General features: G+C 36.5%; 1 protein-coding gene across 7 annotated transcripts in view; it reads right to left on the reverse strand.

The window, feature by feature from the left end:
* The window catches only part of CACNB4 (calcium voltage-gated channel auxiliary subunit beta 4), a 344,733-nt gene that overhangs the window by 149,816 nt on the left and 182,130 nt on the right, over window positions 1-12,787 (reverse strand). Inside the window, exon 3 of one of the 7 annotated variants that reach the window (XM_072611968.1) lies at window positions 10,976-11,136. The exons of the other annotated variants lie outside the window; for them this stretch is intronic. Within the exon in view, the coding sequence (XP_072468069.1) occupies window positions 10,976-10,981 (6 nt within the window). The 5' untranslated portion in view covers window positions 10,982-11,136. The remainder of the gene's footprint in view (window positions 1-10,975; window positions 11,137-12,787) is intronic. 7 annotated transcript variants of the gene reach the window in all.

The following is a 12,787-nucleotide window of genomic DNA, read 5'->3' on the forward strand; positions in this document are numbered from 1 at the left end:
ATCTACTGGGAAAACTGCAAGAATGCTTAAGTGTGGACCAATGCCTCACATTATATACCAAGTAAGGTCCAATTGGATATATGGCTTAGATATAAATGGTGACATCAAAAACAAATTAGGAGAGCAAGAAGAAATTATCCTTTGGATCTATGGATGAGAAGAATTCATGACCAAGCCAGAGATGGAGAGGATCACAAAAGATACAACTTTGTTACTTAAATGTAAAAAAGCTTTTGCATAAATAGATCCAATGTAGCTAAAATTAGAATAGAAATAGTTACCTGGGAAAAATCTTTACAACTTCCTCTGATAGTGGACAGAGCACTCATCCTGGAGTCAGGAAAACCTGAATTCAAATCTGGCCTCAGACACTTATTGTATGACCCTGGGCAAGTCACTTCCCTCAGTTTCCTCAACTGTAAAATGGGGATAATAAAAGCACCTACCTTGGAGAGCTGTTGTGAGGATCAAATGAGATAACAACTGTAAAAGAGCTTAGTACAGTGCCAGGCACACAATAGGCATATAAATGCTTATTATCTTCACTTCTTTTCCAAGATATATAAGAAATTGATTCCAGTATACAAGAATAACAGGTATTCCTTTACTGATAAATGGTCAATGGATTTCAGCAAGTAGATTTCAAAGGAAGAAATTTAAGCTATCAAAAACCATAGGAAAAAAAGACTACAAATCTCTAATTATCAGATAAATGTAAATTAAAGCAACTTTGTGCTTCCTCCTCAGACTGGCAAAGTTGACAAAAAAAAGGAAAATGAAAAATGTTGGAAAGACTTGGAAAAGAGGCACATTAATGGTAGAATTGTGACTGGTTCAGGCATTCTGAAAAGAGATTTGAAAGTATGCTCAGATACTTAACTGTGCATGCTTTGACACAACCATTTTGATCCTACTAGATCTACATCCCTAGGAAATTTTTTTAAAGAGGAAAAAGACCCTCTATGTACAAAAATACTTACAGCAACTACTTTTATAGTGGCAAAGAACTGAAAACTAAGGGAGTACTCATCAATTAGAGAATGTCAGAGCATATCAAGGCATATAAATACGATGGAATACTATTGAGCCATAAGAAGCGATGAAAGGTATATGAACTGATGTCAAGTGAAGTGAGCAGAACCAGAAAACCAATTTATATAATTCCAATAACATCGTAAAGATAAAGAATTCTGATCATTACCATGACCAACCATGACTCAAGTTATGAAGCATAATATCAACTTCCTGTCAAAGAGGTGATAGTCTCAAGTCAGAATGAGACACATATTTCTGGACATGGCCAATGTGAGAGTTTGTTTTTCTTGAATATGCATATTTTACATAAAGGTTTTATTTTGTTCCTATCACCCCAGTGGGGTAGATGTGGTTAGAAAAGAAATTATTGCTTGTTCATTGAAAAAAGTAAAATAAAAAGTACCTCTTTAAAAAATAGAAAGTCACCTAACCTCTCAGTTGCCCAGAGAGTTCTAGGCAAATCTCTAAGACACAATTTCAGAGGAAGTGTAGATAGAAGACAGAAGTGCCAATAGAAGTCTTCTCTATATCAATTAAAACTGATGGAGTTCCCTCTATCAGTGAAATAATCACAGGTATGGTTCCTATTCCTATCTATCATCATAGTCAATAAAATGACAAGAAGATGCCCAGTCTTATCTGCTGCTACTGTCTTATCCCTAATTGGACTGCCTCAAAGAGCCTTTGTCCAGTGCCCTAGAGGATAACCTTCACTTTTTACATTTTTAAAAAGCGAAGAAGATACAGCATGAGCCCTCTACTTTCTGGATATCCCATCCATTAACCTAAAAGTCCAGGAATTTGCCTTGGCTTGCTTTATGAAAGTCCAGTCACTACTCATCTCCATAATCCCCTCCTATACCCTTCATGAACACAAACCCTTACAGATGTCTTTGAAAAGAAAAGACTTAGCAGGAAACATACAAGTACAAATTTCTATGAACTGGTTTGCTGATAAAGTCTGCATACATTCTGAGTTAGAAAATGAAAACTCAAAAGCCCCAAGAACCACATCAGATCACACATGTATGAAATTCAAGCTGAGTCAGTTTCCAAAATTAACTATTTGATGTTTGGATTCCTCTTGAGTTGCTATCTTCTCTGCACTAATCATTAGGATAGCTTGAAAGTCTTCTTCTCTGCCTGTGCTGACTGCTGGCTGGCAACTTGAAAGCCAGGCTTTTGCTATGTAAATTCAAATTCAATGGAAAAAAATCTCTAACAGCTGCACATCTTACCGCCAGAACATGTTGTCATTAGATAGGAAAATGAATCAAAACATTCTTGGAGCCCTGAGTTAGGCTTTTCTCTTGTTCTTTTTGCCTCTTATTTTTTATGCTTCTATTTTTTAATTCAGTCATTGGAAGCCTCTTCCTATTTAGGCTTTGACTATCTCTAAGAAATTTTTGAGGTCACATTTGTATTCTTTATTTTAAAACCTGGGCATGAATATAATAAGATTTATCAAAATTTTGTTAAATTCCCTGACAATATTATACCTTGTATGGTTCTTTAAGTAGCACCTTCTAACCTGGGAGTCAAAAAGCACAAAATAATAAAAAATAGTACAAAAAAATCTGATAGTTAAATATAATAGTTTGTTTTATAAATAAAGTTCTTTCTTTCCTAGCTTATGATCAAGTATATTAGCAATAATTTGTAAAGTCTAAGGATAACATAAATAAAACTAGTTTCTAAAAATTAATACACATATATAATTCCATTAGAATATTTAAATCTAGGAACTAAAATATTAAAATATTTTAGCTATAATGCAAATGTTTCTATGCACTAAAATCTTATATTAACTATATCTCTATTACTTACATATACTCCCACCCTTGATTTCTCAAATAAAGGTCCCCACATCAATAAAATGACAAATTCATCAAATTGAACCTCCATTGAGATTCAAAGTCATTACCATTTCACATTTGGATCAAAATTATTAAAGCTAAGAAGTAAGGTCCTTCATTTTACAGAGAAGACTGAGACCCAGGGATAAAAGGGGTGACTTCCCAAAGATTCCACAGCTAATAGCAGAGAAAATCCTATAAACCACAAAGCCTGACTCCTAAAAGTAACCACACCACATTTATTTCCCACTTATAATCACTCAATCGTTCTACTTTCTGTTCAAAAGAAAAGACCTAAAAGTGTGTGGAACGGTCATCCACACAAACAGACTGGCACTTCTCAGGCAAAGTCTGTTCTGAAAGCACAGCTAGTGGCCAAAAGGAAAAGCTCTCTCCCTGAAATATCTCCTTCCTGGGAATCTTCTTGTCCGAGGAAGACAAGGGGTTTCGTACAGAGGGCAAGGTGGATATAGCAGCAAACAGCATGAGGACAATGCCAACAACATTCTTTTTCCTAACGCATCTAGATGGGAAAGGTCTTTTTTTCTCCCAGACTTCTCCCTTTAGCATATATATATATATATATATATATATATATATATATATATATATATATATATATATATATACATGTATGTATGTATGTATGTAAACCTTTTCTAACCCTATATACCAGTCAATAATTTTAATTCTTATTCAGCTTTCTAGCCTCAAAGACCTAGGGATTGTATTATATATGCATATAAAAGATCTCAAAAAAAAAACCTTCCCATATCCAAATGTATGACCTTTGAACCTTCACAAATGCAGAATTCAAAAATTACCATCAAACAAAACACTGGGGGTGGGATGGGCATCATTGTATCCTGAGGCTGGAAGATCTAGCTATGATGAGTAGCATCAGTACCCAGATCCTGGATTCAATATCTGTCCAAAAGTTGAAATAATGGTCCATACCATAGGAACATTATTTCTTTAAGCAAATGCTGAGTAGAGAACATCCCTGACAGTGGTACTTATGAGAAAAGGTTACAGAAAAAGGCACCAACTGTTAACAATTCTGGGAGTAAGTCTGGTTTTCTGAATTCGTACAGAAGAGTATCTGACTTTAAGGGAGGTCTAGGCCTAACCAATGGTTGAAAGAGACATGATATTCCAACACCTTTCCTCTGTAATACATTTCAATATTGAAGAATCTTGACCCTCAGGAGGTTCTCCACTACACAGCAAACCAAGAGTTATTAATCTGTAGGCCAAGGATCCCCAAGAGATTCATGAATAGATTTCAGAGTCTTTGATCTTGGATGGGAAAAAACAATTGCATCTTTATTTTCATGAACCTCTAACTGAAATGTAGCATTTTCTTCAGTTATTTAAACACACTATTCTGAGAAGGTGTCCAGAGGCTTCTTTAGACTTCCAAAAATGTTCATGACACACACAAAAAAAGGTTAAGGACCCTGGAATAAACTAAAAGCCTACTGATCTACTTTAGGCCCATTTCTCCTTAGAGAAGTCCTGCTCTTCCCTCAAGATGGTCCATCATCCTTGGTATAATAGCTTTTTTGTGTATACTTGAAAGGCTCGGTGTTTCATTCTTGGCCCACAGAACAGAGAGTAAAACTCTTTAATCATCTTCATTGTTCATGGCTTTCCTCTGGACTCTATGGAAGTTCTCTATGTCCCTCTTAATTTCAAAAGTGTAAGGCCATAAAAAAAGCAAAGTCACAATACAAGGGAGAAAAGTGGCGCATGGAAAATAGATTCTGTTTTTATTAAGCTTTCCAGGTCAAGGCCTTAGATTTGATTTCCCCTGGGGTTAGTTAACTACTCTCTATTCTGTGGCCATGAACAGGATCCCTAATCCAAACCCATGAAAAGCCATGCATTGGTTACAAAGGGAACCAACAAGAAGGATGGATGCAGACCTTTATACAATAAAGTAAAGCGAGAAAAGAAAAAACAGAAAAATGTAGCACTTCCCAACTATAACTAGGTAAGAGGAAAAATGAATGGAAATGGACAAATACTACTGATATGGATTTAAGAGAGATTCATTGAAAAATTGTTATGATTCTTGACACTGAAATGAATTCATTTTAATGTAAATTGTTAGTTGATCAAATTGGTGTCCAACTAAGCTTTCAATAAAATATTTTAATATTTTTTAAAAATCCAGATAAATGTGAATGAATCACTGCAGCCTTTCACTTTTATTAAAAACCACTCAAACAAATTCACTGATAACAGATCATGGTTTTATTTTTATATATGTAGGACAACCAAGGGCAAATGCCATTAAGGAGACCCTATAATCATACCTACCAAAGCACAATAAAAAAAGGCCCATTTGTTTGAATAACTATATTATTTCATGTTCTCTAACCTGAAAATGAATGAATGAATGAAATCACATTTATCAAGCACTTACTTTCTGCCAAATGCTGTTCTAAGCACTGATGATTTAATGAAAAAGTGAGGCAGCCCCTGCTCTCAAGGAGCTCACATTCTAATAGTAAGAGACAATGTAGGTTGCTTGATAGTAAAAAGGGAAAACATACTCCCCAAATTAGAATCCAGTCCATGGGTAGTGGAAGCTACCACAGCAAGCAGTCAAGTGCTTAAGTTCAAAAACATCCTGTGGAAGCAGCATCATTGTTATTAGCTGACAGCTAAACTTTATCATGAAATCCACAGAAACCCAGAGTTTGAAGGAACCTTTGCACTCATCTGGCCCAGCCCTCTAACTTCAAATAAAAGAATGCTTAAACCATTCAAAATAGATAATGGCCTTTTTCCTTCTTGAAAAGAGAGAAATTACAGCCTTTTTCCTGAGTTTTATAACCTTGGCAGTCAAGATTTTTTTTCTTTCTTTCATTATGGCAAAACTCCAACTCCCCCTCAAAAAACCCCACTTCTACTTTCATTTAAATCCACTTCCTCTTGGGCAGTTTTCCATGGACAACCACTCCCCAACATCTTCCTCAAAGACAGTAATTAAAACACCCTTTAGCCTTTTCTTCTCTAAGAAAAAACAATCCCAGTTCTTTTCAGAGAGGTCCTAAGGTATAGAAGAAACCCCATTAGACTAAGAAGTCAGAAGGTCTGGGTTCATTTTAGGTCTTCCAAGTGTATGACCTTGGTCAAGTCCCTTCACTTATCCAGACCTCATTTCTTTTTGTATATGTTCTAGAATGGTCAGGACCAGGAGTTGATCAGAGACAAAGTCAGAAATACAGGAAAGCTAAAGAACAGGTGTTGCTTTAGAGTTGTTGTTAATCAAGGTTGTAAAAATCTTTTGATTTTCTCTCTCTACTCCACCAAAACGAAGTATGAGATATTAGCTTGCATTGCTCTTTGTGTGCCAAAGTGCCTAGTAACAACTGCAATCATTACGTGGAAGATTTGTACCCTCCAAAGTGATAAGTAACATGTTCAAAGTTTAAAATATGAAATCTACTGCTCCCCACTTGCAATTACTATTTTATCCAGTTGTTTAACTGTCTTAACCTCTGACACAATACTCTGTATTCCTACTAGCGCTCTGTCCTTGGCAACTGGAGAAAGACTGATTAAATGTGTTCCCCACTCGTCTGGTATTTTTCCTACAATATTCGTGCCCTAAATGACCTTCATAAGTGTTTGTTAACTGACTTACCTGCTTCAAATACGATGGGAAAAGCTTTGGAATTTTAGTTGTGTTTTATATTGTCAAATTGACAGCTATTCAACTAATTTTTAAATCCTAAGGGCAAGGTTTTATTTTGTGCAATATTCAATAGAATGCCCTAGGTATTTTGTCCCTGTTTGATGATAACGAAGATAAAAATTCCAAGGAGGTAAAAAGTGAATATGTAAAAATAAGTATTCAGATGACATAACTTTGTAAAAATCTTTTTTGAGTGTTGAACCTAAGTATAAAAAGTTAAAGGGACAACAAAGGCAGCAGACTTTAAGTGCCAAGGGAATGAGACAAGAATTAGAAGATTAGGTTTTTATCTGTGTGTTCTTGAATAAATAACTTCCTCCCTCTGGGTCTCTGTTTTCTCATATGTAAAATTAAAATGTTGCATTAGATGTTCTCTAGGGTCCATTCTAGTTTTAGAACCAAAGAATCATAGAATTTTAGGTCATGGCAATAATGAGAAGAAACATCATACTTATACATGGGACCCATGTATAAGGGTATAGAGGGTATAGAGAGTATAGAGAGAGGGTATAGAGGGTATAGAGAGAGGTGTAATTGCCAAGAGAAAAAGAATATAAAATCCCCTCCTTCCCAGAATAATGATAAATTTCCATACAGAAAAGTCATGCTATCTTTTTGATATGGAAACAATGCTACTGACAGATTCTCAGCAGAATATATTATTTGAGTTATTTTTCCAATGGTAGTGAGAAACTTGCACTGATGCTTTTACTAGCTGGGCATCCTTCGGCAAGTCATTTAACTCCATTGGCCTTTTGTTTAGCAAAGGAGAATGCACCGGATCTGGACTCAGGAAGAATGGAGTTCGAAACCTGTCAGACATTTACTAGCTGTGTGACTGGGTATATCACTTAATACCTATGTGCCTCAGTTTCCTCATCTGTAATGTGAGAATGATACTAACATCTATCTTTCAGGATTATCTTGAGAACCCAATGAAATATTATTTGTAAAGCACTCTGCAAACCTTAAGGCATTATACATCCTCTGACGTCCTTTCTGGCTCTAAGATCTATGATGCTATACCCTCCTATTCCAGTCTCCTTTATGAGCTGCAGCATAATTCACATAACAGCTCCTGTAGACCAATTGGTAGCTATGGATCAAGGTGAAGCTACTTTGATCATATATGATCAGCTGTGACTTCCTTATCACTGTTTTATAAACATCTGAACTAAATTGGCTATTGATTAAAGAGAATGATTCCCAGAAAGAGATCAGATATGAGAGTGAGAAAGTAGGAGGAGGAAAGCAAGAAGTAACCATAACACCTACTTCGCTTTCTAAAGAAGTAAAGAAAACAAAAAGGTTGTTCCAAGACTTCTAATCAGCGACCAACGAAACCATGGTCAGTTTGAGGTGCCCTTTATTTGTTTTCAGTGTGATAATAAACAAGGTCATTGATATAACCCCACCTAGAACCCATCTTAATAATTCTAAATTATGGCAATTCCAAGAAAACTTTGGTAACTGAAGAGAAGGCTCTTTAAACCTTTAACCCAGCAAACTCTTCACAAACAAACTCTAAGAATACGCAAGCTGAGGATAAATTTGTGTTCTCAGCTTTACTTTATACAGAACAAAACAAAAGATAAGGAACATTTGGTTTTCTCTTCTATGATACAACAGGGATCCAGCTCAAACACTTGGATTGGGTGTTTGTAATAAATCTTCATATTTTCTGAAGATGGACAGGGAACACTTCTTGACTTAATAATGGGATCCTCTTGTCTCTCATGTAATAAAGGATACTTTTTACCCCTGGAGTTAGGAAGACCTAAGTTCAAATTTAGTCTCAAACCCTGACCACCTGTATGATCCTGGACAAGTCACTTATCTCTGTCTGCCTCAGGTTTTTTTAGCTGTAAAATGGGAGAAATAATAGCACCTGCCTCTCAGGGTTTTTGTGAGGATCAAATGTGACAATATTCTTATGAATTTTTAGCATAGTGCCAAGAAAATGCTTCCCTTTTTCCTTTCTTCCTTACATCTCTCATACCATAAGATTTTTTTCTTGACTTCTGCCTTTATGTTATTCGCAAAAGAAATTCAGCTCTATTGTTACCCCAAATGGGAATTTTCCAGATGTTTCAGAGGATTCAAATCTTTCTTCTTTGAGGTTTATCCTCCTTATAGGATCATAGATTTAGAGCTGGAAAGGGCCTTAGAAGTCCTCATGTTTAGTTTCCTCATTTTGCAGATAAGGAAACTGAGTCCCAAAGGGTTTAAGTGAAATGCCTAAGGTCATATAATAAGTAAAGGTCTGTTACAAGATTTGACCCGGATCATGCTGACTTCAAATCCATCCCACTAGCCACTGCCACACCTCCACAGCAGTATTTATCCACATTTAAAAGAACTGTGTTAAATCTTTTGGAGCATTAATTTTTTTTCATCTTCACCTTAAAAGTATGCTTATTAACAATCTTAAGGACCTTGTTTCATTGTCAAAAGTAGTTAATTTTCCTTCTAAAATTTTATAATCGTTTTATAAAGTTTTATTAACTTGCATTAATCATCAGAAAGATGTATATGTACGTGTAGACATGTGCAATAACACACTTTATATGGAAAGAATAATGTTATAGGTTAACAAAGGAATTTTAAACTTTCATAAGTAGTTACTTTAGCAGGTACACAAATTAGAAAGAAAATACGTTCATTATATTTACATATGCATTAATTGTGTATACTCTTAACTATGTACAATTCACCTTCATCTTGGTGCTTATCTTTTACGTTCAGGGAGTGTCAAATAATATCCATACAAATAGCTCACTAGTTCATTCTTATGATGGAAAATACTTAAAGAATATGCTTCCTTCTGTAATACGCATCCCTGAATACAAGCATCTCGTTTACTGATAAAGTCTAAGCCTACTCCTCCAAGTTATTAAAAATTCAAGAATATGGAAACACCTGTAGTTTCATCAGTGAAACCAGGCTATGGATACTGAAAACAACTATAAAGCTGACAGAGGCTTTCATAGTATCCTAGACTTACAGCTAGATCACAGAGGTCATCTAATCCAATCTCCTCATTTTGTAAGTGCAGAAATTGAGGCCAAGAAGGGTGATGTGACTTGCCTTGGTTGATACAGCTAATAAGTAACAGAGCCAGAATTCAAACTCAGATCTCCTGTGATCCCAAATCTATCTCTCCTACTATACCTCACTGCCTCCGCTGAAAACCGTAATTGTTTCACCATTTTATATTTACACAAAATTCAGTAGGTTGCAACACTGACCGTGTTGTGACTTCAAAGCCCATGCCATCAGTAAAAATATCTATGTACCATCCAACAAATAAATTCTATTCCTAGAGTGTTTCCACTAATGTTAAACAACATACATAGAGCTTTCATTTAAATAGCACACTTGCCCTACAGTGATCACTTGCCTAAATTACTAGTAAATCAGAACAAACAATCTGTGGTATACAGTGTGGTCAGTCACTGCACAAACCTCAATTACCAAGACTGAGATAAGTAGACTTGTAGGATAAAATACAGTAGTAGCTGACTATGCTTGAACATTTTTAAAAACCCATTACTGGTATGTAGGCCTGGCCCTCATCAAAAAGACTCCTTATCCAATATTTGCATACGCTGACAGTTGATTCTAATTATCTTGGTCTAACTATTAAACTTGTCCTGAAGAGGGTATAGGGCATGGGATGAAAGATGTTGGTGAGGTGTTGAGCACATTGGCTTTCATATCAGGATGTGTTCTAGGCATGGAACACTTAGCTTATACACAGAATCATTCAGATCCTACTTCAGAACAAACAGAGTCACATTCCCTGAAGCCATGGCAAAGTTTAAGTCACTTATTTAAAGGATCCAAGAACATGAAATGCCCAGACTTCAGCTGATATCAATGAACCTTGACCTTTTTCTCTGTAAAACACATAGAGGTAATAAGCAAATAGCTCTTGTATAATAAGTTACTGCCAACCCTCTGGAAAAGATTTAAAATATACATATATGTATATCTCTTACAAAAGAGGATTGATCAGACCTCCAATTTACTGCAATAATATGAGCTTCTCTCTGTAAAATAAAATATCTTATTTAGAATAAATCATATATCCCTAGGAAACACTGGCTTATTACAGGTTTACGTAAGTCATTTGTCATATGTGGGGGAGACCACTCCCAAACACCTCCTCCCAAAAATCCCTCCCCACAGCACAGAGTAGTAGGCCACGGCGGATAGCTGCCCAACCCCCCAAAAGGAAGTGCAGCAGTACTCATCCTTCAGTGTCGGTATGTTATCTGGCTGCAGTTCACCATCTGAGTAAAGCCTTTGGATTCCTATCCACCAAACCTGTTTAGAGTACTTTGCTTTAATCTGTGCAAACCCACACACTTACAGCCATAAATGCATTTGCACTGAGAATGACTGCTGAGGATGTGAATACTCCAGGTGTGGCTGTATTTTTCACTTCATCGGCACAGCTATTTAGGCCTAGTCTTCTCCATTGGCTTGAAGCTCTGTTCACACCATCTTGGGTAACACATCACATTATTCTTCCTTATAAAAACAAATAAACTCAAATGAGCATTTACAGACAGTTCATCCTCCTGAATATTTTCTTTTCCCCCAACATCTAAGTAAGAGAAAAAAAAATGTTCTAACCCACCCAGATAAAAGCATCCCAAATCAGAGATTCACCTGATCAGTTCCTCCATTTCACAGGCCTCCCCCACGTTCCTCACCTCCGCAGATCTGCTCAACCCAAGGGTTCTTTGGTTGTTGGCAACCACTTAGTCACCAACAGTACAGCACTGCAGTACCAACCCACTATCCGGCAACTTGGCTACCTGAGTCGTACCAAGTCAATGCAGTTTTAATTTCCCCTTCTACAGGGCAAGCTACACTATCCCATGAGGCTGAGGGAAAAAAAAATGCCTTCGCACTTATAATGGTTCCCCTCTGAACCAGGGCATCAGGAATTTAAACAGTTCTCAAGAACATCAAGCTGGAAATATTACTTTCTAGCTGATTCAATTAATAACAGAGCTAGTTTCAAGAGGCACCTCTGAAATAACTCCAATCCATTTGTGTACACGGGATGCCCAAGTTTAGAACTAATGGTAGAAAATAAAACTTAAGTACAAAATTCAATGAGGCATTAAATATTTCATAACTGAGTGCAGAGAGAAGAGTTATAAAAATAATCAGATCTTGGGGAGGATCTAGGGAAGCTGATTCGCAAAATTCAAATACTTGTATTTTACATTCCCCCATCCCACCCCACCCCTGACTCCCACTTGTGTATTTTCTCCATTCCAGTTGCAAGGGTTTCAGATTTTCTCCCCTGAAATAAACTGACAACTGGATAATTTACTAGTGTGCTGGGCAGCATGCTGACAGGTTACACTTTGCAGAATTAAAGTTGGTGCCCACTAAAGCACGCAGGCAGAAGAATGGAATGCCTTATCTGAACTGAGGATTTTATCTCCCATGGACATCACATCATTTGGTACATACGTCTGCATTGACGTATACACTAGTTTATATTATAATCTTTTTATTTTGTGTTTGGCCACAGAACCTTATGTAACATATTTCTATTTAATATGTGACAGTATGTATATAGCACAATGTTCATATAAAAGCAGACTCCCCACAACGTGCCCTCTTCCTTGCCTCCCAAAACAAGAAATAATTCTGCCTTGAAAGGTTTCTATGTTAACTGCTGAAGAAAGAAGCAGGAACTGCCCCCAGCAACAGCAGACTTAGAGGAAAGAACCAGGAAATCATCCCTGTTCTTGATTCAAAGCTACCTAACATCCTATTGGCATGATTAGGGAGAGGGGAAGAGATTTTAGTGACCATTATAACACAGATTTGAACAAATTTTATTAGCCTGGCCAATAGACTAAAAAAAAAAGTCCAGTTTTCTAATCCAAATGTCTGTGAGCGTTCCAGGGAGAGTACATGAGCCCTACACACTGCCACTGTGACACAGTACTACGGTATTACATTATCACAGGCACACGCATCTGATTCTCTTAACAAAGAAGCCGTAGATAAGCACGAGTTGTTTGTTCAGAAAGCAAATAACCCAGACAGCAACTCAGGAACTCCCCATTCATGCCAGCTCAAAATAGGTATTATATAATGAATGGGCTTTTCCTACTAACCCTGCTGACATAAAACGTATATTCATTAGAACAGT

Source organism: Notamacropus eugenii, chromosome 5 (assembly GCF_028372415.1).
Source record: "Notamacropus eugenii isolate mMacEug1 chromosome 5, mMacEug1.pri_v2, whole genome shotgun sequence".
Taxonomy (NCBI): domain Eukaryota; kingdom Metazoa; phylum Chordata; class Mammalia; order Diprotodontia; family Macropodidae; genus Notamacropus; species Notamacropus eugenii.